The following is a 25748-nucleotide window of genomic DNA, read 5'->3' as shown; positions in this document are numbered from 1 at the left end:
TCGTAGCTCGGAGGCCAAGTGGGTCCAGCGGGCAAAAGTGCTTAACTCCGCCATCTAATCAGGTTAACAACGGCATTTCATTGCCATACTAGGTTAGCTTTTATTTTCATTTTCGCCCGTCACTGATCCGGAACTGTGTATTCAGGTGGATAATATCCTGCTCCTGAATGAGGCAAGTATTTATCGTAGTGAGCCAGAAACGGCTTAAGGTGCACGGGGCATGCTCTTGCAGCGACAAACGCACATTCAGACTGAGAACAGTCAGTCTAGGCTTTTCCCAATCTCGAATTGCATTACCTGTTCCGGATAGCTCAAAATCCTGACCCTTGTGGTGACCAAATCCTTGCCCATTACGTGGAGATCATTTTGTCACGTCTAGCAGCTGAAGGGTACACTATTGACATTCCTGATGAACCACTTCCACACCCCATCCCATTGTGGACACAGGCCATAATTATAGAGTGTACACTTCAATACTCCGAGGCCAGTTCATGTTTGCTGAGCATCCACTTTGTTTCTGAGTTGGCAGAACAATCCCAAATGTCTTTATAGATAGCCATTTCCAAATCGAATGCGGGAAACTCGTCATCTGCCTTGTTTACAGTCATTCATACTTGAACAGCATCACATAACCATCAAAGTGCCTAGGTCAGACTACAAACGGGACAACCAACATGCATACCAGGCCGCAGAAAATCAAGATTAGCAGAAGTGGCCCATCGCTTAAGCGTAAGGCCAAAGCCCTTGGCGTGAAGGCGAATGTTCTCAGCGTGCTCATGTACCACAATGCCATTGATAACCGGATGGAAATGGAGGTACATGTGCCTAAAGACCTGAAAAAGTTACCGGATTTCAATAAACTTGTTTGTATCCGTCCCTTCATATTTCATGGTCGAACGAGAATTATGACATTTTCAGGTCCAAAGAGCCATCCGTGGTAAGGACCGAAAAGCTCACGCTCGGGCTCTTGCTACACCACAGCCGGTTCCGATGTGCCCAGCAGGATGCACTAGCTCGGAAGCCAAGTGGACCAAACGGGCAAAAAGTGCTTAACTCCGCCATCTAATCAGACGACGTCCCAGGAAGAGCCTCGATTGTCTCAACCGCCGACCCCTCCGACACTGGTCGACATTCAGATCCATAGTCTTGGCGGTACTGCTACTGCCTATGACGCATCCCAGGCTATGTATGACCCATCGACTCAAGACTCCAGAGAACCGGAAAAGGGACGTCGACACAAGTCTGTGCAAGACTGTCAAGGTGTTGCCAATATTCGGCCCACTACATCAACGAACTTTTACAACTATTTTTCTTGGCGCCCCGCTGTTAGGGCGTGACAAGGCAACTACGCTAGTTTAGTGGCACCACTGGAGTACACCCTTAATATCTCTTGGCATTCGAAAAATTCTTTTTGACCTGAATGACAACCCCTATAGACCAGCCGCCTGGCACACCCGCTTCCAGCCCGGGGACTATAAGCGATGGAGCCTCTCTCCCTCGCACCCCAAGGAAGCCATGCGGCCCCACTACCCCGAGCAGGCTCCGCCAAGTCCTACTTAGCGACATTGCTAGCAGCCCGTCACAGGTTACTGAAACCGACTACACACCATCCTCCCCCCTCAACACCAGAGGCGGTACTGGCAAGATCAACAGCATCATCGGAGCTAAGCGACCACGGATTGAAGACATCACCGTTGAAGTCAACGACAGAAGATACACTGCCGACGATGATGAGCGCAGAACGAGCCCTGGCAACTGTCAGAATCAGGTCGCTGCAGTTCTTGAACGCGACCTGCGCATCCAGCAAGAAAAGATAAAGCTGTTTCAGGACTGTGCGCATGCAATTGATCAAGTCCTCCAAAAAGCAGGCACCGACCTTTACCTCGATGCAATGGAGTTCTGCTCCTTCTTCGCTAACCGCCTCGATGATTGGCTTACAGAACATAGGTCGGCACGGCGGAAGGCCAATGCTGCAGCGCCGACAGGAGAACATGTCAAACCATCCTACGCCCAAGTAGCTGCCTCGAAGAACACTTCGGCTCCATCGCACAGAGCTCAGCGAAATACAGCAGCTGATGAAAGAGGCATGGACCGCATGGACCGTACGGACCGGCCACGCCGCAAGGAGCAAGAAGACAACCGCATATTTGTGCGCATGGATAACTCCCGACTCGAACCATATGGCGTCAAGTCCACCCTCGTGCGAAGACTCGGACTCGACTATCTGGAACTCCGCGAGGTGACCCGGTGCGCTTCCGGCTTTACGCTGCACCCACGGGACAAGCCAACCCAGGCAAAACTCCTGGCCCTCCAGAGCGAGATTATCGACATTCTCAAAGCACAGAAAATTGAAGAACATGTCGTGTGGCACCACTACAAGCTGCGGGGCTGTCCACGAAAAGTCATGACAGCGGAGGGGCTTACAGTCGAGATCGACGAAACGGCTGTTGCCAACGAGGCAGAACTTCAGACAGGCGTAAGGCCTGTGAGGTGTGTCTTGTCTAAGCATACATCTGATGGTGACGCAGAGACAGACTGGCTCGTCTCCTTTACGGGGGAAATCAATCGGCCATTCAGGCTCTTTGCACACTCCATGACGTCGTACCGTCTACGCCGGGAACCCCGAGTTCCCCAGTGTGGAGATTGCTTCTCCTTTCATGGCAGAAATTACCGTTGTGGAAAGATAATTTGCGGAACCTGTGCCAAACCAGTGCACGAAGGCAACTGTAGCAAGCCAATCCCCAAATGCGTCAACTGTCACGGCCCGCATGCTGCCACTTTTGAGAAGTGCCCGGCACGGCCGAAAGTGGTGAAAGGAATTATTCGCAGACCAGGCGCGGAGCAATTACGCGAGATAAGGCAGGCAGGCGACCGTGCGAGGTCTCAGGCATTTAGCTCTGCAAAAGAGAGTACTGTCGCTCCAGGAAGCGGCAGGACCGAAGCCAGGGATGACAGGCAGAGCGCTGATGCGATGCAAGTCGAAGATGAAACAGGCACGGCTCACGAGAGCCAACAGGACAACAATGAGGAGACGATTATCGTATGCCCGTAAATGCAACTAGGAATCAGACACAGACACGACGCGGACACCTTGTTGTGCACTGCGTGAATGCGGCAGGGGGGCAGAGGAGCATTGATCCGACTGAACTAGCTCTTAACCTGGCCGACTACGAAGGAGAGAGGGCGGACATTATTCTGATGCAGGAGCCGTGGATCGGCGTCCCACCAGGCAGGAGAATGATGGTCAAGGCGCATCCCAACTACAACGTGTTTTCCCCGGTAGATAACTGGGACAGTGATACAACGCGGCCGAGGTCGCTGGTCTATGTGAGGAAGCACCTTCAAGCCCAACAGCTCCGGCCTTACCAGACCAGGGACGTGACGTGGGTCAAGGTGCGAGGTATTACTTTTGTTAGCGTATACAGGTCAACCACAGACCCGCAGCAAGTCGACAGGATTTTGGAAGAGTGGATTCCACCGTCTGGATGTGTCGTTGCGGGCGACTTTAATGCCGGCGACGCCTCTTGGGAATCGGGTAACCATAACTACCATGGAGGGGAGATGCTGGGTAACATCATGTCTGCACATGGCCTAGACTTGATCTCCGAGCCCGATGTGCCGACGCACGACGATGGCCATGTATTGGACCTGGTGTTCTCCGACATTCCAATGGCAGAGGCGGCAGTCAGCGAGGCACTCCACTCGACGTCGGACCATGAAACACTCCGGGTCGTGGTACCAATTTCTAGGGATCTGGAACGGGTGACAAGGCCATGTAGATGGACCGTACCAGTTGACAACATACCTGAGCTGGTGGAAATGGTCCATGACAGGCTGCACGAACTTCCATCGCTAGGTTATACTGGGGAGGAGCTAGACGGCTACGCTCAGACCCTGGGTGAGATTATCTCTAGCTGCATCAAAATAGCTGGTCGGAGGACGTCACGATTCCGATCTACGGTTTGGTGGAATGATGAATGCAGAACCGCGGTTGAAGAATACAGAAACGCAGCAAAAAGTAATACGAGTCAAGGGGACAAGAAAACCGCAAGGAAAGTTTTCCGCCAGGTTGTGAGGAAGGCTAAGAGGGAGTATTGGCGGGGTGTGATTGACGGAGCCAAAAGCCCGAGTGATCTGTTCAAAATCATATCCTGGCACAAGATGACAGCAGGTCTGAGCGCGCCCCCGATCATAACCGGTAACAGAATCTTTGAGACACAGCTAGACAAGGCGAACGCACTGCGAAGGGCCACGCTAGAGCGAAACAACGGGGAAAACGACATTCCCAATCCTTGGTCAGTTCCAGTGCGACAGCGGACACCCATCCCCTTCGAAAAGCACGTATCGCTAGAGGAGGCCGAGGCATGCACGGTCGGGGTTAGCAGCACCTCGCCTGGGGTGGATGGTCTTACCGTGAAGATACTCAAGGCATGCTGGCCTATCATTGGGAAGCATGTAACGGACCTCTTTCAAAGGTGCTTGATGGTCGGGTACCACCCGAAGCCATTCAAGGTAGCCGAGGTGGTCATGATCCCCAAGCCAGGGAAGAAGGACTACTCTGACCCCAGGACCTATCGGCCCATCTCTCTCCTATCATGTCTTGGGAAGGGGCTTGAAAGACTAGTCGGCAAAAGGCTAGCATGGACAGTGATTGAACGCGGCATCTTGGCACCACAACACTTCGGGGCCTTGCCGAAGCGTGCAGCGACCGATCTAGTAGCAGCACTCGTCCATGATATTGAACAAGCTCTCGACCAAGGCTTAGTTGCCACACTAGTAACAGCGGACGTCAAAGGTGCCTTCGATGCAGCCCTCGTGGGTCGACTGGTTGTGCGGATGAGGGAGCAGGGTTGGCCCCACTTTCTGATCAGATGGACAGAGTCGTTTATGACAGAGCGTTCTGCCAGGGTGCGGTTTGAGGATACCCTGACCGAGGTCGAACCGCTCCACTGCGGTCTGCCACAAGGCTCACCAACGTCTCCCATACTGTACATGCTCTACACGGAACCCATCTGCGGAAAACTGGGTACAAGACGGCGGCGATTTGGATATGCAGACGACATTGGGATCCTCAACGTCGGGACGACACTCCAAGAAACGGCCGTCGAGGCGACAGAACAACTGAGAGAGCTCATCGACTGGGGACAAGACAATGGCGTGGAATTTGACCCTGCCAAGACCGAGATTATGCACTTTTCCAGGAAAAGAGACACCAACAATCCTATCGTCACCCATGGCACCGCCCGAAAGAGGGCAGAGCCTTCGATGCGCTGGCTTGGAGTATTCCTCGACAGGAAACTGACTTTCAGAGACCATGTCAAGCACTGGACGGGCAAGGCAAGCCGAGTGGCGAACCACATCCGCAGTCTATGCAACACCGTCAGAGGTCTTCCGGTAGCGTCGACAAGGAAAGCCGTCACGTCCTGTGTGATCCCGGTCCTCACGCACGGCCTTGAGGTCTGGTACCCAGGACGGGAAAGGACGAGGCAGGATAACACGACTTCGTCATGCCGTGTCAAGAAACAGCTCCAGCAGATGCAGTCCGTTCTACGAACGGCAATGAGAGCCATTCTGCCTGTGTGGAGAACGCACCCAAGCCATATTCTGCATTTCGAGTCGCAGATGCCGCCGGCTGAGATACTGGCAGAGTCCATCCGCCGACGCCACGGTTTCCGGCTTGGGCGGGTCGACAAAGAGCATCCACTAGTGCGGCGGCTGCCACTACAAGCGCGAAAGGACCCCACAAGACTCCAGAGATGCCATCAGCTAGTCCCCATATTTCCGAGGCCAGAATTGGTCCGGCCATCTTTCAAGAAACCACCACATCGGGGAGGCAAGGATGGAGAAGCTGAGCTGCTCAAAGAATGGCTCCGGGAGAGAAATGAGGAAGAAGAGCTGATCGTGTACTCGGACGGCTCGCAGTTACAGGAAAAGGGACACAAGCGCACAGGCTGGGGGTTTACCATTAGGAAAGGCGGTACCACCGAAGAAGTGTACCGAAACCGAGGCAGGCTGCACCGGGCAGAGGTCTTCGACGCCGAAGTGCACGGAGCGTTGCAGGGACTCGCAGCGGCGAGGACGATCGGGCCGAATAAACGACTGTTTGTCTGTCTGGACAACACATCCGTGGTGGACGGGCTAAATGGATCACCACCGGAATCGTCGCAAGCCATCTTTCTACGTTTCCAGGAGCTTGCATCAGGGCACAGTCCTGGGGTGACGGTCAAGTGGATCCCGGGACATCAAGACATCGAAGGAAACGAAGCTGCTGATAAACTTGCCAAGGAAGGCGCAATGCTCGAGACGAGGATAGACAGTCTGCCTACGGTTGCATGGGTACGGCGACATCTCAAAGGAAAGAGAAAAGACGATTTTGCCCGCTGGTGGGCGGCGCAAGACGAAGCCAGATATGAAGATGTGCATTCATATGCGGCGGTGTCAAAGAACCTCGTCTCATTCAAAAGGGCTACGCTGCACAGGCTCCTGGCGGCAAGATCTGGCCACGGCGACTTTGCAGCATATCATGAACGATTCGGGCATACGGACTCCAATAACCACTGCAGTTGCGGAGAGAGAAAGACACCAGAGCATATTTTCTTCTGTAGGAAATTGCAAGGACACCGACTGCTCCCGAGGCACACGCCAAGGGCGGCTTATACACAATATTTGGGGGAGAAGAGTGCGCAGTGGGCGCGTTTTGTAGAGAGGAGTAACTTTTTCACAAGGACATGCCCGAGATGAAGGGCCGTTTGAATTGACGGACTGAGTGAGTGTTCTCACTCAGGTCCTGCAATAGCGTGGACTGGCACGTGCGCAGGCTGGAATGTATGTAGATACTGATACCTCCAAAACCCTGCGATGTATGGCTCTGGGAGGCGTGGTTTGCCCTAGTAAGGGACGGTCCCCACGTTAAATACAATCAATCAATCAATTCGGCCCACTACCTCCTGCTGACAGAATCAGAATCGGCTTCCTCTCATTCTCTCTCTTCTCTTCTCTTTGAGCACGGATAGTCCAGTTCTGGCTCCCACTCGGAAGTACACTTTGGAACCTCTGTCGTACCATGCAACTTGAAAATATGCCCTTTTCGGCCTTGAACGCATATATTCAGTGCCCAAAATGAATATTCGATAACGTACAATTGATGTGTAGTAGTGGGTGTATCAATAAGTACGAAAGAGCACGGTAAAAGCTCACGCTCTTGGAATCAGAATCGATATGGTCCAAAAGTGTACTTAGGGTATACGTACAGGTCAGAGCCAGAAATGGATCGTCTGTGCTTAGAGAAGAAAAGAGAGAGACAAAAGGAGGAAGCCTGTTTTGACCTTGTCTGTAACATTCTTTTCTATCCAGGAGAACCAGTGGGCACAGCTCAAGGGAATTACGGACCTGGATGGCAATATCCGTCTCTGGACGTCCCAAAATAACAAAATGGAAACTTCTCACACTATACAGACAGAATCAAAATCGGCTTCCTATCTTTCTCTCTATTCTCTTCTCTTTGAGCACGGACAGTCCAGTTCTGGCTCCCACTCGGAAGTACACTTTTGAACCTCTGTCGTACAATGGAATTTGAGAATATGCCCTTTTCGGCCCTGAACGCATATATTCGGTGCCCAAAATCTATCTTCGATGACGTACAATTGATGTGTAGTTGTCTGCGTATCAATAAGTGCGAAAGAGCCTGGTTAAAGCTCACGCTCTTGGAATCAGAACTGATACGGTCCAAAAGAGTACTTAGGGTATACGTACAGGTCAGAGCCAGAAATGGGTCGTCTGTGCTGAGAGAAGAAAAGAGAGAGACAAAAGGAGGAAGCCGGGTTTGATCTTGTCTGTACTCCAACCGTCAATTACGCAAGGTATCATTACTCTTGCTGTAGACAACAGATTCAATCCACCAATAGCTCAGGACATTGTGATCGAGCTCTGGCGCTATGGGTCGTATTCGATTGTCTTCGAGCTCAGTGAAAGTCTCCAGAAATGTACCGTTCAGCGATCATTGAACCAAAAATGGATTTGTACCGTATCTCGAAAACTATAAACTCCATGCAGCTGATAAAGGTGGACCGTCAAAACTACTGCCATCAATTATGATCCAGGAACCCTCAGAACTGCCATGCTCAGAAGACTCGAGACCGCCGTCTCCATCTGCCCTGCCACCACCATTGCTTCCGGATATTATTCAGAGGCGAAAAGATGTTACCAGACTTAGTACTAATCAGACTTGGTTATAATAAGTCCTGAGTGCGCAACTGCAGAAATTGTTTCAACCAGTGCAAAGCCGACTATTGTGGTTATTCTTAGATAGCTCATAGTCAGTAATAAAATCGCTTGATATTAGAATTTCGTATCCGAAAGACCTTGAAATCAGGGTTAGTGAACATATTTTCTTCATTTCCATATACGCTGCGAGCACCTCTTGTCCTGTAGCTAGCAAGTCCCTCATTGTTAGTTTAAGAACAGTGGTCTCGTGAGTACAGCACGAGAAAAGTAGGCCCAGAAACAGGCCTCATGCCATGCCGGGCTACTTTTAGTGAGGTGATCAATCCTGCATCTGGCCAGAGGGTGCGGAAACAGCACGTTCGTGATCGAGACAAAGTGGAACCTGGAGCTTGACCATGGACTGGTCTGGACACCAGCACCAGTCCCCAGCTGGGAGGTCCTGAAGTGAAGAAGCCCGCCGCGATGAGGCCCATTGTGCTGAAAAAGGACGTAGCCATTTCGTGACCCTCATCGGCAGCCTTCGTCCACGAGGCCATTTCCTGTCTTGTTTCTTTTTCGCTCTGTCGTGAGCGCATGTCGTCAACGAATGAATGGCACCGATTTGCAGAAGCGGCTTCAGTCTCAGCCACATGAAAGGACTCACATACGTCATCCTGTAACGTAGCAGAATCTGGACAATCGAGTAGACTGCGAATGGATGAATACTGACCGCAGTCAAATTCTGATGGCATGGATGTCCTAGGATCAATTTGGGCTTCTATTCGGACAAGGGTTCGGTTTGGGTCCCGCTCCAGTGTCGACCAGAACAGCAAGCGGCTCTTTCACTTCCCACGCTAGTATTGGCTTTGATGGCCAATTTCAGTGCACAACCCAAAGTGCTTTGTACCAACAACTAGAAACAGCCAGCCTCATTGAAGTGTGCTGACACACACACGTCATCCTATACTGTAACGTAACGCTATCTGGACAATTGACATTCGAGGGTGCACAACTGGTTGCGAATCAAGATCGCCAGCCTCAAATGCTCCACCACTTCTGTCGGCTGTTCTCTACCAAAGCCCCCAAGGACACGCTTCCATTACCCATCATCCTACTGTACAGTACCAGCATAACCAGGAAGAACCCATCCAAGTGGTTGCCTACCAGCATACTCATTAGACCACCGGATGTTACTATACTGTACGGCACTGCACCATTTCGTCTAAGGACCAAAAAGGGATGCAGCACAGTACCCCATCCAAAGCCGTGGCCAAATATGTACCGCCCTCCACTACAGACATGTCACTACAGAGATTCCACTACAGAACTTGCAGTACCCAGAATATGCACAGCCTCATCTTGTGTCGTTGCCATACATCCTTATCTAGTTTGTCGAGTTTGTCATGCTCACTTCGTAACGTTTCCGTGTCTGTGACCATGACAAGACTGATGTGTGATCTGCTACTGTATCAGTGAGTCCTGCGCAGGATCAACCATATCAGTGTATACGGTGTATCTGCCTGCTTCTGCTCCTGCTGCCCATCTTGGTGCCTATCTCTGGATCCTGCCTGCGACTGAATGTGTCGTCTTTCGGTACGGTATTGTCACTGTACAGACAGTATTGTAACGTTATGACTTGAAGCATGAAGTCGATCGAGGGACGCATTCGGTAGAGGAGCACATTCGTACCCGGTCTACTGCTTATCGACAGTTCCAGACGAACATCGACATCCAGGCTGTGGAGAGAGCGGGCCCAGAATTGGCATCTCAGGCTGCCTGAACATGCTAGAAACAGGCTGATCCTGAATCATGTCCAGTCATGACGCGAAACCTCGGGGGGTCGCCCACCATTTCTGTACAATCGGTCGGGAACGAGTCGTGTCTGCTTCTCGTCAGGCCGGAAATGGACTGTCGCTCCGGAAGACCGACCAGCACGTCCCCCAGCCTGATGTCGCGCGCCGGCCTTCGCGACAGGTCAGGCAGCCCAAACCAGCGATTAGGGAAGCGCAGCCGCCGATCCTGTCCCATAGTCCTGGCCTGCCGATAGCGTCACTACGACGATGTTGTGCCCGCACATGCTGCCTGCGTGGAACACATAGTCGTCACCTCGGCCCATGCGAACCGCCGGTATGTCGCTCGTCTAGCATATAAAGAGCCATTTAGGCTTCAGTATCAACAGAGGCGATGCAAGCCACCGTGCCGGCTTTCGGGTCGAGGGTGCCTGCCCGGCTCTGTAGCCTCTCTGTGTTGCTCCCAATTCGCGATCAGGAGTCGTCTCGTATGCGATGGCTCTGAGTGAATAATACCAATACTGGCTTCGGTGGTTCGCGCCGTCCAATCGGGCAGGTCATGTCGTTGTCGTTGTCGTTGTCGTTGTCGTTGTCGTTGTCGTTGTCGTCGTTGTCGTCTAGGACACGTCGGGAGCCTCGGGCGGCTGAAGGCGCACAGTCGTCGGTCAAACAACCCCGCATCAGGAGACTGCGACCTGCAGGCCCCGACGGGGCCACTGTCAATGGTGTTGGATGGGATTTGTGCTCGTGCAGACGCTGTTGTTGGTACGGTTTCGGTTCCGATTGTCGACCAGGGCGTCATGTAGTGCCTCGCCAGCAATGGCCCAATTGAGTGCACCAATCCCTAAAGTGGTTGGGTCGATTGTGTGCAGCTGCCCCAGCTGGCTACGTGTATGCCTATCCATTACTGTGCCTGCATGTGCCTGCATGACAAGGCCACTAGCTCCCCAGTTGTTCGTTAAAATCCAACCGGCGACGCTGATCGTGCTCCATGGAGTTTTGATTTTATTCTCCACCAGGAAGAGTGTCACTATGTGTATTGAATGAACCGTTACCGAATATTTTGGCAATGGCGATGTCTGGAATGAAGGGGCAGTGACACTCCACGATGTCCTGCTCTTTGATAAGTCCATTGATTCAATTGTCGACTCAAAGAAATTGATGAAATATACCCCAAATGAAGCCAAACCGATCGAGGAAAATATTACGTTAGACAGACGACAAGATGGACGACAGTGAGGGACGACTCGCTAGATGCCGAAACGGTTCCTAGTGACTAGTATACCAACTTTTAAATAAAGCTACACGACATCCGTTTCGATCATATTTTACCTGCTGAAGTCAGAGGCGACTTTCGATATATATATTTGCAATATAGATTTACAGCAGTGCTGATTTTGTTTCTGGTTGGACTATACTACCAAAGACTGTGTCCCACCCAGTTCTTCAGCAGGGTAGAGACACCTTACATGGTCACGTCCGGCGAGCCGCATTGATTCAAATAGATCTGAAGATAAAAGTGCTCGACCAAGATTGGACTGCGCTCAGACTTATGTCCATCGTTCATCTATGCCGAATGCTTTAACTTAACAGGTAGGAAGGCCTGAAGACAACTATCCTTGCACCGTGATCGCTCGCAGCATTTGCTTCGACACATAGGACATTTCAAATTCTCGCCTATTCTGGCTGCTTCCAGACATGCATTGCAAAATATGTGGCCTGGCCTTGCGCAAGAGACTTGCGTCCAGAAGTAGCGTTATGGGAAACTCACTACAACATCGAGGTCTGGCTGGCTTCTCGAGTGGGTCTCAGCAGATCTGGCAGGGTTCATCCAGACCATAAACTGACAAAACTTGCTGCCGTCCGAATCTATAATGGCTACCTGTGATGCAGGGTCTATTGCCCGGAAGAGAGGCGCATCGCGAGCATACAAGCTGGCTGACGATCAGTCAAGGCGTCAAATACGGACAGTATCGACTTACGCAACCACATGCCTGATATATGTGGAGATCGGGGTTCGTAAATTCTCTCCGACAAGAGCCACACTGTCCCTCATATAAAGTTGTATTCTTTGGTCGAAGGCCTTGTGCAATCTCATCAAAGATGCTTTCAAGCACTTTCAAGACCGCCACCCTCAGATGCTCCACGACTTCTGTCGGCCTTGTCTTGTAATAGGCTGCAACATGCGATGCGAAAACCGCAGCGTCTGCATGGTCACTTATACATAACCTCATGCTGTTCGCATGTCAATGCTTGAAGCTGTCCCTCAGCCATGGGGCGAAGAACAGGCCTGAGAAGCTCGCTAATATCACTAGACGTAGACATGGCAGATTAATTGTTTGGGGAAAAGAAGAGAATGGTTTGTGGAGGAGGAGGAACTTGGGTTTGTCAGAATGGGACTGGCTCAGCTTTTATACTTTCGTATGTACCTACGATAGCACCTTACAGGCTGGGCCTGCCTGGCTCGGTCTCATGGTCAAGTCAACCCGGAAATCGAGACTATCCGAAGCCGCGGTCAGCGTGGGATCGGGTGCGACCTTAGAGTCAGCTTCATCCATCGGTTCACAGATAATCCAGTGCACCAGGATTTGCGTATTGTGTCAAATCATCGCTGTCATACTGAATTTATTGAAATCTAGTGCCTTGGTGAGACATTCTCCAGGCTAGTAGGAAGGATCGCTCTGCTCTCCCCAGTGAGAGCTGTATAGCAGCCTTCTCAAAACTTTTTTCTCTTTCGCATTAGTAGTTGTCTAGAGTTGAAGCAGAAATTTCTGGTCACAGACTCACGATTCGACAATCTTGTCCCCTCTGGTGGGTAGGTATCGTTATAATCTTAGCCAATGCCGACTGATGCTAGTTCTCGGCACATATCATACGTACAATGCTCTGGTCCTGTGGAAAACAGGAACGTTTATTCAGTTGCTACTACTCGGTTGTTGAGAAAAGACAGAGGAGCACTCACTCTTTAATATTTCTCTTCAGAAGTTTCGTTTGGTTCCTGGTCTTGAACGACATCCTTTTGACCTTTCGGAGCAGAGGTCTGATAGCTATCTCGGTGCTGCATAACTGTCAACGATGTAACAACTTGTTACAAGAGTAAAGAGACATACTCATCGTAGAACATTGACTTGCCAATGATGTCAGTGTAGTCAATGAGACCGCATCGTGTGGCGACCAAGTCAGGAGGTCCTGACTTTGTGGAAAGTTAGACATGGGGATGCGCATCGATGGTGAAGACGATAACGGAAGGAGGAAAGACAGAACGTAAGATGGAAAATGTTTCTCTACGAAATACTTCAAGGACACTTTTCCATGAACCCATCAGGCTACCAGCACAACCAAGAAGAGCGCACCTAAGTTGTTGCTTGCAGTACAGTACCAGCATACTGTACTCATTTGACCACTGGATGCTTTGCTGTACTGCACCGTTCGTCCAAAGGACCAAAAAGTGATACATGTACAGTACTGTACAGTCCAGCACCCTCAAGGTCATGGCCAAATATGTACCACGCAGCGAATATGGAACAAAAGTTGGTTGGTAGCGGAGAACGGTTTGGTACGAGCAACTGCTTTGTGTTCACTTAAAAGTGGATGAATTGCCCCTACGCAGATAGCTGTCCGGTGTGGCCGTTAGATCAAGTCTCGCAGACATGCAGTCTAGCTCATGGGGCCAGATCGATCACTAAACTGGTCGGATGGCCTCAGATTACGGAAGTGTACACTCCATAATTGCCGCGTGTACGCGGACTGGGGTGGGACGCAGAAGGTAGTCCATCAAGCAGTTCAATAGTGTACCGTACAGCTGCTTGACGTACAAAAATGATCCCCGCGTGGTGGGCAAGGATTTGGTCGTCATCATCGCAATGACCAGAAACATAGTTTGTAGCAAAGCCGCAATGCATCCGAGATTCTCAAGCATTGATGCGAGTGTCATATTAAGAACCTTTAGCTCCTGAAATGCCGCCTTGTAGATGAGTGCTGTGTTCTTAGCAGAGCATTGGCGAACCTGTTGGCGAACCCATGGTCACTTGAATAATGATAAAGTGGGTTGATATCCTTGAGTGTCATCTCCCGAATCTTAGTTCGAGATAATGCAAGCCCGTTGACTATAGACAGGAACATCTGATTGCACCGTTCATTGAATTTCTGCCGTCAGGCTTGTCTTCAGGATGGTGGGCATACGACTGGGATATCTGTACATGGCCCAGGCTCTGGTATCTGTCCAACAAGGTCGCCAACGGTGCGGCGTGCATCAGAAATCGCTCCCACATTGTTTCTTGGCCGAATGCGAGATAGTTAGGTCCTACGTTGAGGTACTTGAAGGAAAAGTAATTGCAGACGCGCATGAGCTTCCTGCAGACCCGCCGACATGATAAGACCTCGTGGTGTGCCAGTTCACCAATGATCAGGAGTAAGATTTCGTCTGCAAGAAGGTTCATGACCGCCGAAGAAACAAATGAAATGGCTTGGTGGAAAGTACATGTACGGTGTGAAAGGGCTTGATTGTCATCTAGCGCCGTTGCTCATATATTGATGGTAAACGATTATAAAATCTGAGAGAAGAAGGGGGCGGGAAGTAGAGACTCATCGAGTTGTAATGAGTTAACCTACGTGAATGTGACGAAGAACTGAGAAGCTCATTGTCCCTGCACCTTCTGTAATCAATGGCTCCAATTCAGCCCCGGACATAGCCACGCTGCGTTGATAACCTCTGGTCCACTTTCTGATGAATTATTAGACCGCTGCAAGGGCTTCGAAAATAAAAATAGTCGTGGCTGTCATCAACAATCCGACCGATGCGCTTACTCACCAGTCGAAATGGGAATGGACTAGCTCGAAAGTGGCCATCCACAATAGGTTCTCATTTGGGGTATGAATCCACACTGACCACTTCTGACCCCGCCAGCGCAAAACTATCCGGTCCCAACTTCCATGTGTCAGAATTGACTTTCCAGAAACTGCATAGCAGTACTACGTTTTGGTTAGTTGTGCTTGCTGGCCTGAAAAGTTTTGCGGGCCTGGCCATCGGTCCGCTCTTTAATCTGTCCCGGTTATCGAACCCATGTCATTTTGAGCCGCTTGGAGCCTGTCCATTTTCAGCACCACCAAATTGGGGAATGGTGTTAACCTTAGCGACTTGTCGGTCGCGTCAAATGCGCGCAATCGCATGACCACTTTTCACCACTACACAGCAGCAACGGTCCGAACAATGCCTTCTCCCTCTCGATGCTGTCGATAACTGGACGTGCTTGGAAGCTGTCATGAACAAAAGCAGAATCTGAAATACCGGTTTCCAGATCCGATCCGCCATTGATTGGGCTCAATGCTGACTACTGCTTGCCATTGTTGAAACCAAAGCTGGCTCTCAATGGCCGTCCGAAACGATGTCACCCAACCCCCAGAAGCCATCTCCTGTCGAACGAACGAAAAGTATGAAACCAACGAAGCGGACGCGGGCGCATATAGTCACAACGACATGTAATTGCTCGCATTACTGAAGGAGCACAAATGTTACGGCTATCGATCTGGCCAACCACATGCGGCACCCAGTTGAGTTCTACAGACTGAGGTTGAACAAAAACACGTGGAGCTTGCGAAAGGCAGATTATGTATAGACATTTCAATTGTATGCACTATGTAGATATTCTATGTAGGCCATAGACCAAGATCCAGGAATTGCGTCTCTGCATCGGCTCTACTCCGTTTGGAGCAGGTTCGTAGCCGGCACCGCGTACAGGTTGCAGAATCCGTCTTCGCCGACCTCATCCCAGCGATTATGTCCGGGGGAAGCGGGTGGTAACGCTGACCTGCCACAGCGGAGTTCATCCCAGCGATTATGTCCGGGGGAAGCGGGTGGTAACGCTGACCTGCCACAGCGAAGTTCATCCCAGCAATTATGTCCGGGGGAAGCGGTTGGTAACGCTGGCCTGCCACAGCGAAGTTCATCCCAGCAATTATGTCCGGGGGAAGCGGGTGGTAACGCTGACCTGCCACAGCGAGAAGTTCATCCCAGCGATTATGTCCGGGGGAAGCGTGTGGTAACGCTGACCTGCCACAGCGGAGTTCATCCCAGCGATTATGTCCCGGGGAAGCGGTTGGTAACGCTGGCCTGCCACAGCGAAGAGAGTTTTACATCTGGTAGGGCATGGTTAACTGCCAGATGGACACGAGTGTGAAGAAGAAAGGAAAGAAAAGTTCAAGACAATCTGGGCGAGGACAAGCTTATATAGATGAGTCTGGGTGGATCGAGTCATGTGATTCATATGATTCATGTGACCGAGCTATGGTCTTTCGTGTTTTGGCTAGAGTTGCATCTGGACCTGCCGGTCCGATTCTGGAAAAAAAGATGGCAGGTGTCATGTACTCTCAGTTTTGGACTCCTACCGTCATGTGGAACTCTACGTAAATCAGAATGTGATGAGGTTAGCCCTGACTGCGGCTACCATATAGTAACGTCGCTTCTTGGTCCATATTATCCACTCTTGTCGGCCTGCTTGTTGCGCCACTGAGTAGCTAACAACTTCCAAACTTGTTGCAAGCACCCCACTTTCTGGACTCCATCATCGGCAAATCGAAGCATGCTCTCGATCGGCTTCTCTTGAGAATCGAGCAGGGGCCGTAGAAATGACTCAAACAACTGACGATGGCCCCTCGCCTTGGGAAGGAGAAGGTAAAGGATAAAGACGAGTCTCGTCGATGCATATACCGGAATCAGCTATAAGACGGAATGTGAAAGCGACTCGATGAACGTCACGGTAGAAAGGATGGACCAGTACATCAACCATTCTCTTAGTTCCTCCGTGTTCGACGTTTTTAGTGCCTTGAATGTGGCAAGTAGGGGATAAAAGAGAGACAATGTCGAGTTGAGGATACCAAGTATGTTATTCAGCATCATGTAGATCGAGAGACCGTTCGATTTACTGGCATAGGATTTCATATCAGCATTGGGCGCAGTCGAGATGGTCTTCTTATGCTACTTTTCGAATGCAAAACAGGATCTGGTTTGTTCTCGTACTCCAAAGCTTGACATTCAAGCCCCTCAGTTTTGACATCCAACACAGGATGTCTTCCAATTATTGTACCGCTCAAGCTTGTCAGAGAGACAGCTAGGTTCTAAATTGGGTCACAAGCATATCGGACACATAGCTCCAGAACCGGCGGCAGATGACACGGATTTCCGAGGTCCTAAGGCGGAAGCTTGTAGGAAAGCAATATATGTACGAAGGACCTGAGAGATTCCAACTCCATTAGACTAGGAGTACAATACTCTAGTCATTATTACATGCTACAGTCAGTAACGAAATCGGCTTCCGCATTAAGAGCAAGAATTTGTTTCTCGCGAGAGCCGTTTCTGAATCGAGCATTGTGGAATGATAAATACATTGGTCTTAACTTGTCGGGTAACGATCCGTATGTGTCCATAGTGTGGACAGCGTAAGACTGGGAACTGGCTGAAGTCTTAGAATCTACACTATCGATCTGAATGGCCTGTTCCATACATAGAGAACAAGAATGTTTAATTGCAAGACGTTTCCAGGAAAGCAATGTGACAAATTCATGTCAACCAAGTAATGCCTATCTGAGTAAGCGCTAGAATTAAACCTGTCACTTTCGAAAAGGATCCAAAAATGGCTCTCGAGAATATTGATTTTTGCCCAATGAGCGGAAGCCGATTTCGTTACTCACTGTATGTTTTCGAGTACAAACAGAATTCATGATTCCTGATGCACTTTTGAAGCCCACAACAAAATCAAACACCATGTATTATACAACAGGATGTAGCCTGAATACGGTACTTGTATCTTGCTCCAGGCTGATTAGCTCAACTCCTCCTGAAGCTTTGCCCGCTAGCATAATCTTGAGAATTTATTGGCAACTTTAACCATGTCTGTTGCAGTGACATGCTCACTTGTGTCACCCTTCCTTTCCATTTTTGTCCTCTAGGCTGTATACTGTACAGGTCAAGGAGAACTAAAGTAAAAACAATGATCATACGAGGAAGAACTCGAATGCAACAGGTTCGATCATAGCACCAATACCAGAACCATATCACTATGGTGGTAGGTGAACCTGAATATAGCTCGCTATACTTCGTATACTAACTGTGACAACGAGTCTCTGATGAAACGGTGAGGGCGATGGAAATACGGAATCTGAGCTATCAGAACCCTCGACGGATGGTTCGGATAGCCTAAATAGCTTGAGGAAGTTTATCGCTTCTTCGTCGGAGGACAGTGATCCTATTTTGACGATAATAGCCAGGACGACAGGGTAACCTCGTCTGGTGGAAGCCAGGAAGGCTCTCCTTCCGCGGTGGGTGATGAGACGTACGAGCCAGTTGGAAGTTTAGCATATCTTGTTGCAGCGTTGGACAAGGTTCAGGAAGTACTCGAGGAACTGAAAGATGCCATAAAGAAAGTCAAGTAAATCGACTGGAACAGATCAAGAGTGGTCTAGGAGGTGTCGGATGCAAAGTCCGTGGGGGTATATCTTTTTTTTTGCAGGATACGGGCCTAGATATCCTATGCATCCCTCAAACGTGTTGACTTTTCTCTAGCACGTTTCTATGCGACTTTCCTGCAAGCTCTGCCAACAGCCGCAAGACCTTACTGGCCATAGATTGTCTCCCCACTTGAGCACGGTGCACGCTGAGACCCTCAGCCGATGTATGTGTCTCCAAAGCTTGAGGCCGTGCACGGCCTCTCACTGGCTGCTTCGTGACTCGCCCTGACGGATATTGAGGCTGTCCAGCCCGACCTATACTATGTTGTCTTATCTCGCCTTTCCGTGTCGAAGCGCTATTCTGTCCGACTTGGTAACACAGTAAATCATCATCTGTCCCGTCTCTAATCGTCGTGCTCGATTCTCTTCTGCGTGAATAACGTTGGTATCTGCTGTCCGGGCTTCCTGTAGCGTCTGTTGGGCTATGGTCAGTTGATTGGACCATCGCTCTACCCCGATTAGATTGTGGGAGTGCTTACCTGAGCCTGAAGAGGGGCCCGGATGCGCTTGCCGGCCTGCAGCAGAAGATGGATCGTGAACACAGTGTCTCCGTCATCGTCGGGTATGATGTCGTAGATCGATAGCGGAACGGCTTGAGCTCTCTCCTCGCTGGGTCCGCTGTCGGCAGTACGTGAGCGAGTTTGGCTTGTTGGCTGTGGTGTAGCAAGAGCCCGAGCGTGAGCTTGAGCTTTTCGGTCCTTACCACGGATGGCTCTTTGGACCTGAAAATGTCAGAATTCTCGTTCGACCATGAAATATGAAGGGACGGATACAAACAAGTTTATTGAAATCCGGTAACTTTTTCAGGTCTTTAGGCACATGTACCTCCATTTCCATCCGGTTATCAATGGCGTTGTGGTACATGAGCACACTGAGAACATTCGCCTTCTCGCCAAGGGCTTTGGCCTTACGCTTAAGCGATGGGCCACTTCTGCTAATCTTGATTTTCTGCGGCCTGGTATGCATGTTGGTTGTCCCGTTCGTAGTCTGACCTAGGCACCTTGATGGTTATGTGATGCTGTTCAAGTATGAATGACTGTAAACAAGACAGATGACGAGTTTCCCGCAATCGATTTGGAAATGGCTACAGTATCTATAAAGACATTTGAGATTGTCCTGCCAGCTATGAAACAAAGTAGATGCTCAGCAAACATGAACTGGCCTCGGAGTATTGAAGTGTACACTCTATAATTATGGCCTGTGTCCGCAATGGGATGTGCTGTGGAGGTGGTTCATCAAGAATGTCAATAGTGTACCCACAGCTGCTAGACGTGACAAAATGATCTCCACGTAATGGGCAAGGATTTGGTCACCACAAGGGTCATGGTTTTGAGCTATCCGGACCAGGTAATACAATTCGAAATTGGGAAAAGCCTAGACTGGCTGTTCTCAGTCTGAAAGTGTGTTTGTCGCAGCAAGAGCATGGCTTCGTGCACCATAAGCCGTTTCTAGCCCACTACGACAAATAGTTGCCTCATTCATTCAGGAGCAGGATATTATCCACCTGAATACACAGTTCTAAATCAGTGAGACGTGAGTATAAAATGCGTGGCTAACCTCCTCAAGCTCATCCGCCCCAGAAAGGGCAATGAGATCCGTGTTCTGATTAGATGGCGGAGTTAAGCACTTTTTGCCCGCTTGGTCCACTTGGCTTCCGAGCTAGTGCATCCTGCTGGGCTGTTCTGATTTCCACGGGACGAAACTACCATTCCCACTCCAGAGGCAGGCAGGCAGGCAGGCAGGCATTGAAGTGTAAGTGGAGCATGCCATACAGTAGAACCACGTGTTTGTTGGGTTGCGACCTGCCTGAGCCCTGAAAGCGGTTGGCTTGCGGGCCAAGACACGGTATGTCCGCCCCACCATGAGTCCGCTATTTTATTCTGACCAGGGCTCAAAATTGGCTAGCCCAGTTTGATATCGGCACGACCTTTGGCAAGGCCAAGTCTGAACACGAATTTTGTACCTCATAAAGAGCACGCCCGGTTGCATATGGAAAAAGGACAAAGACAAAAAGAAAAAGAAAAAAATAAAGAGGCAGCTTATTGCATAGACATGACCGATAACCTGGGGCCGTGGGAGAATGGATGCTGTCAATACTGTACATTATCTTGACCGAGAAAATCGGTCGAGGAAAGCTGGGGGCCGGGGGAGAAGGACATAATGCAACCAGATCTCGTGTTCGCCCCAGTGACTCCCGCAGGGAACTAGACTCACGTGTGATGGTACGTGGATAACATAAGAAGGACTGCAATCAATAGATTGCGGAGCAGTGTGTTATGGCCACCAATGACATGAGCAGCCATGTAAATATCGCTGGGGTCTCCACTATTACGAGGCAGTGCTCTGGATTGGCATAAAAGACGCTCGACTGCCCTGGCATTCCTCCTCTTAGCTTACCAGACTGTCGGGTCACAACTGGCGATGAGAGCAAACAACGGATGGACGACCAAGCCGCCAACCACCGACTATTCCCACGTTATAGCTTAAGCTGGGAGACACCTCATATACTGACATACTAACGATATGGATGGCCGATTTCTTGTGTGGAAAGGGAGAAGTCGGTACTTACGAGCATCAAGGAACGTAAAGCATCAAAGAACGTAAAGCATCAAGGAATGTAAGAGCATGAAGGAACACGAGAGCGTCGGGGGACCCCAGCTACGAGCATTAGGGGTGTCGAGCAGGTGTGACGGGCGCAAAATGGCAGATTGATGATAAGTGCGTCGGCATCGGAATCTATGACAATTGCCGTCATTCCCAGCCTGTCTTCTCGCTTCCTTGGCGGGATTAGACCGGTCGACACAAGACTGTGAAGACTGTCAAGGTGTTGCCAGTATTCGGCCCACTACCTCCTGCTGGTATCCACTCGTGCGGCCAGTGTCTTAGCCTTGCACGATTGAAGTAAATCCAAGCCACATTGGGATCCGGACGAATATCATCGCTCTATTCCAGTATCGATCCATGCCATGGCATTTCCGAGTTTTAGGTTGACCTGTTTGGAGGCATAAACGAAAACATGCCGGAACAGATTTTTGGCGTCACCATTACAGTCCCTTGATAGGTCACATCAAATATACCAGCCACTTCAATGGCAAGGGTACCAAGTCAGTCAGGCGAGCAAACAAGAGATGACGAATAGGACCAACGAATAACGTATAGGACGGAGATGACGGAGATGACAGATAATAGACAAGGTTTGTGCGGACGAAACAATCATGACGCAAATGCCCGCCAGCCTCAAGTTCCTACGACTTGGAAGCAGGATCGGAGTTGAAGGCTACCCGAGATTCATGAGGTCGAACGGTTCTTTCTCGATATATTCCGTCTATAAGTGATCGATGTTGTTCTAGAACGTAAATTGGATTTAATGAGTCTGGAATAGGTTTTACTCAAGAAACTACTTTCAGGTAAGAACCAAAAGTGGTCTGTCTGTGCTCAAATTTAGAAGAGAGGCGAAGAGTGGAAACCAATTTTGAACCTGCCTATGCAGAGAGCATTTCGCTGACTTGGAAACTGAAAATATCTTTCAGCTCTAGGTATTACAGCTAACAGAAGTGTTGATTAGTCGCAGGAATGTGAAGCAATAATTTCCGTCTGCAGGCTTGGAATCAGTGTTCAAGCATCGAACCGGCTTCAGTGCTTGGAGGCTAGAGCTGTTCAATCATGGTTTAGGCACATCAAGCTCACACTTCTGAGCTATAATTTGTACTATGTACATCATCCTCACCTAACGGTGCTTCTTCTTACAACTTGCATGATTTCCTTCTACCTCATAGACTCAAAATGGGATGTATTGTATTGTTTGGATCACGGTCCACTGTCTGCTGGTTTCCAATATTGCTTACGGACGTTGCAAATTGCCATATGAAACTCGAGACTCTTGTGGTAAGAAAACACTGTTCTGTAACAAGGTCAAGATCGCGCTCGTAATCTGTCTGGTAGCCATTCTGCACATGCTCAAGTGCAAAGTTGTGCCGACCAACACAGATGTGGTAGTCCAGTATTCAATCATGGTGGGTCCAAATTCTGCCTCGAGCTCATGTCGCTACAAACTTACCCTCAGTTTCATCATATCATACTGTATAAGATGCCGTTGCATTAGATCTGGGACAACAGAAGCACAAGACGCATATCTGCACCTTCGACGCAACCACCAGCACCCAAATGTTATCCCTGTTAAATCGTGAAAGGGGAGCCATTGAGCTGGAATTCAGCCACAAAATCTTGCTCAAACACCGAGAGCATCGTCTCATCAGCCAAGAGCTAGCAAAATGCTAGATCGCATTGGAGCAGCTGCGTCGATGTCACCTCGTTCCATACCCGGCCCACGTCCCAATGCCAGAACAGGTGTTGAACGTCACTAATGGGCAAGAGCTGGCGCTCCTAGCCAATTTAGGCACTCAAGTACCACAGTGGACGCCGCCTTTTGATGTTGCAGATGGACCGTATGCTACGTTATGCATCGTCTCTGCTTTGACTCAAACATGAAATGTTCCTGTATCATCCAGACGTGGGTACAGTTTTGAATGAAGCAGCCATGCCAGCAGCGACATGCGTCTTTCGTGGCTTGTAGGCACATGCCGCGGGCACTGCAAAGACGTCTTTCTCAGGGAACTCGACCCCTGCCTGCAGTACATCTTCTTCGTAATTGGCGTCTCCCGGAACATGACTGTACATTGACGCCGTAGGCCCCTTCCTTTGCCCATTCCACGATCGCTTGTTAGGCACGATATTGCCCAGCGGCTTCCGTCCTGCCTTGACGACAGAACGCTCAAAGTCAATCAGCATGAGCTCCCCTGTGTCGGTATTGCGTAGCACATTGGTACGACGCACATCCCGATGCACCACGCACGCCCGATGTATCGCCCTCAGACAACGTTTGACCTCACCAGCACGAACCGCTTCGTCAATCGGACTGCCATGCGAGAGAAGCAACAGGTATTCGATGTAGACCCGATGGTCGTAGTAATAAATCCTGCCCATGTCGCGAAGATCTATCGCGCCCAGGCAGACCGGCACCTGAGACCCCTGAAGTCCTTCGAGGTGTTTGTAGATGGCTGTTTCGTGTTCTAGGTCGCGAATGAAAGCAGATACCGTGCCCTTGGCGACGAAAGTGTAGCCGTAGGCCATCAGACTTACTTTGAACAGCACGCCGCGAGATCCGCCTACATCTAGACGACTGATCCCGTGGTCAAGAGACTCCTGCAGCTGCTGAAATAGGAGCCGGAGGAACTCGTCACGGTCGATCAGATGATCAGCAGCTGCAAGGTTAGCCTGCCGGTGCAAGAGAACGTTGGGACACTTTGCGTCAAGCCGACCTCTTCTGACCAGTCCTAGAAGACATCGCTGTGTGCAGTACTGTCGCTCTTGTGAAGCTTCCCCGCGCGGCGCTCGGCCCAGAATGCGCTGGCTGCGCCGTGGGCCTTGGCTCTGACTACTCGACCGCGGCTCAGACGGTGTCGGCGTGTCCGGCATCGGAGGCAAGGACTCATCCGACGAAGACTCGTCGTCCCGGTCTCTAAATCTTGGCTGCACACCTGGACGGTCCTCTTCCTGAGCCCAACGTTTCGGTCTTGTTCGAGGCACGCGCGGTGACCGGCTGATGCCTGCATAAGTCGTCGGCGCATACAGCGAGCCGTAGCTTGAGCCGCTCGGAGCGTATCGCTCGTCTCGGGGAATAGATCGTAATGTCGTCTCAAAGTCCTCTGCCCATCGCCTCAGCCCCAAGATCACACGCTGCCGCTCATCCTGCGATCGAACATTGGGTGGGTTCCCTGGCGGGCCGAGAGCCATCAGGCTGAATGCCAGGTACTGGCCAACTGCGGTGCAAGCGTGGTGTTCCCCCGATTGCGCTGCCACCTCAAAAGCGGGCTCTGCTAGATGGTACAAGAGTGTGCCGGGTTCTCGCCCGTCTACTCGCAGGAATACAATGGTCTCGCCGGTAGTCAGCAACCCGTACTCGAGACCTCCCTCGATCATGTAGTTGTAGGTCTGTGTGATGGCCGCAGCGGTGAGCCTCTCGGCATGGTACTGGAATCGACCGTCGGGATCGGCCGCGGTAGGTATTGTTTTCCGATTGACCACGTCTTTGAAGATATTCATGGGATGCAGACCGACGCGCAGGTGTGGAGCGGTCAGCTTGTGCGGGGCCTTGTATTCGGACACATACAGCATGGTACGCCGTGTGGAGAGCTCGTCGTCAAACCGGTATACGCATATCTGGTCGGGCCGGATGCGTCCCGGATCTTTCCCTTGATCGGGCGTCTGTGGCGGTATCGAAGAGGCCTGCCGGTCGACAACCTCCTCCGCAACATCGCTGATCACATTGGGGTGGTTCTCAAAGACAATGCCGTTACCGATCCCAAACTCGTGCCGCACTTGGTCCACATCCCGCAATTGATCGAAAATCTCTCGCACTGGATCTTCGACGCTGTTGTGCAGGAAATATTCGAGCGTCTTTTCGCAAGATATCGGTCGCTTGGCAATTCGCTGGCCGAGGCCCGTCAAAAAGCCCCGAGATTCGAAACGCCGATCAGAGACCGGGAAGGTGCCGTAGAGGGCCCCTAGAGTGGTTCGCTGCTGCTCGAGAAAGTCGCGCCATGGGCGTAGATTCTTTGGACACAGCTTGTTGCGTGGGTTTTCGGTTAAGTCCTTGGAACACGTTCCAGGCAATGAGGATGAAGGACCCGGTGCCACAATTCTCGCACCTTGGCAAAGAACTCAAGCACTACAAGCTGGCATATATGCATATTGTCCAATCTCAAGCTAACAACACAACAAATGTCGGAAAAGCGGAAGACATCGAGTGCATGCTGCTGATTTGGGACAACAGATCTCCTGTCTTGGTTGCCGGAGGTTTTTGTTTGGACTCGGCGATCGAAGCCATTGATCGAATATGAACAGTACGATATTGCCGCGGTCTTCGGCAAATACTTTATCTCAACCCCCGACCTTGGTCTACCGTCTACAGAAGCGCTTGGATCCCAATCCCTATGATCGAAGCACTTTCTAGCCAGGCAAGCGAGTAGAATACGCAATCAATGTAACAACGATAAGCCTTCCTAACAAAGTAATATGCCCTAAAAAGGGTTCGCGTAAGATAATGCCACTAAAACTACGGAGACCTTAATCCGGGCTTTCCAAGAGTCTCCACTTTAGTGAAAAGGCCCTCGCATATAGTAGCTACGCTTCTTTCCCGAGATACCCGCTTTTGATGGAGCGCTCGGAGCACAAATTAGGTTCTGGTACCTTGCA

General features: G+C 50.5%; 8 protein-coding genes across 8 annotated transcripts; 2 read left to right on the top strand and 6 right to left on the bottom strand.

Moving 5' to 3' along the window:
* Positions 1-259: 259 nt before the first annotated feature.
* On the top strand, positions 260-983 carry BKA67DRAFT_570611 (uncharacterized protein; the record flags this gene model as incomplete). Its single annotated transcript, XM_046103170.1, has 1 exon — positions 260-983. A coding segment is annotated over exon 1 (258 nt), but the record flags the coding sequence as incomplete, so codon positions are not given.
* Positions 984-8642: 7659 nt separating this feature from the next.
* BKA67DRAFT_570587 (uncharacterized protein) lies at positions 8643-9208 on the bottom strand (the record flags this gene model as incomplete). Its single annotated transcript, XM_046103169.1, has 2 exons — positions 8821-9208; positions 8643-8773 (listed from the first exon to the last, which is right to left on the bottom strand). Coding segments are annotated over exons 1-2 (186 nt in total), but the record flags the coding sequence as incomplete, so codon positions are not given.
* Positions 9209-10021: 813 nt separating this feature from the next.
* Positions 10022-10649, top strand: BKA67DRAFT_570580 (uncharacterized protein; the record flags this gene model as incomplete). Its single annotated transcript, XM_046103168.1, has 3 exons — positions 10022-10066; positions 10099-10574; positions 10599-10649. The coding sequence occupies 2 exons, from the start codon at positions 10022-10024 to the stop codon at positions 10351-10353; spliced, it is 300 nt and encodes a 99-aa protein (XP_045957893.1). The 3' UTR covers positions 10354-10574; positions 10599-10649.
* On the bottom strand, positions 10025-10897 carry BKA67DRAFT_692708 (uncharacterized protein; the record flags this gene model as incomplete). Its single annotated transcript, XM_046109223.1, has 2 exons — positions 10025-10708; positions 10762-10897. The coding sequence occupies 2 exons, from the start codon at positions 10895-10897 to the stop codon at positions 10467-10469; spliced, it is 378 nt and encodes a 125-aa protein (XP_045957892.1). The 3' UTR covers positions 10025-10466.
* A 4360-nt stretch (positions 10898-15257) lies between these two features.
* On the bottom strand, positions 15258-15859 carry BKA67DRAFT_570569 (uncharacterized protein). The gene has a single exon (XM_046103167.1). It carries the CDS (start codon positions 15816-15818, stop codon positions 15639-15641), a length of 180 nt encoding a protein of 59 aa, XP_045957891.1. The 5' UTR covers positions 15819-15859; the 3' UTR covers positions 15258-15638.
* Positions 15860-16382: 523 nt separating this feature from the next.
* Positions 16383-17065, bottom strand: BKA67DRAFT_326360 (uncharacterized protein). The gene has a single exon (XM_046096211.1). It carries the CDS (start codon positions 16927-16929, stop codon positions 16708-16710), a length of 222 nt encoding a protein of 73 aa, XP_045957890.1. The 5' UTR covers positions 16930-17065; the 3' UTR covers positions 16383-16707.
* A 1699-nt stretch (positions 17066-18764) lies between these two features.
* Positions 18765-19460, bottom strand: BKA67DRAFT_660187 (uncharacterized protein; the record flags this gene model as incomplete). The annotated part of the gene is made up of 3 exons (XM_046107577.1): positions 18765-18908; positions 18974-19216; positions 19272-19460. 3 exons carry the CDS (start codon positions 19458-19460, stop codon positions 18765-18767), a joined length of 576 nt encoding a protein of 191 aa, XP_045957889.1.
* A 3534-nt stretch (positions 19461-22994) lies between these two features.
* On the bottom strand, positions 22995-25243 carry BKA67DRAFT_593346 (uncharacterized protein; the record flags this gene model as incomplete). The annotated part of the gene is made up of 3 exons (XM_046104937.1): positions 22995-23120; positions 23256-25145; positions 25202-25243. 3 exons carry the CDS (start codon positions 25241-25243, stop codon positions 22995-22997), a joined length of 2058 nt encoding a protein of 685 aa, XP_045957888.1.
* Positions 25244-25748: the final 505 nt, after the last annotated feature.

This window comes from Truncatella angustata (assembly GCF_020726525.1).
Source record: "Truncatella angustata strain MPI-SDFR-AT-0073 chromosome Unknown BKA67scaffold_5, whole genome shotgun sequence".
NCBI classification, from domain to species: Eukaryota; Fungi; Ascomycota; class Sordariomycetes; order Amphisphaeriales; family Sporocadaceae; genus Truncatella; species Truncatella angustata.
The sequence above is the reverse complement of the archived record's forward strand: the minus strand, read 5'-3'. Positions and strand labels throughout refer to the sequence as shown.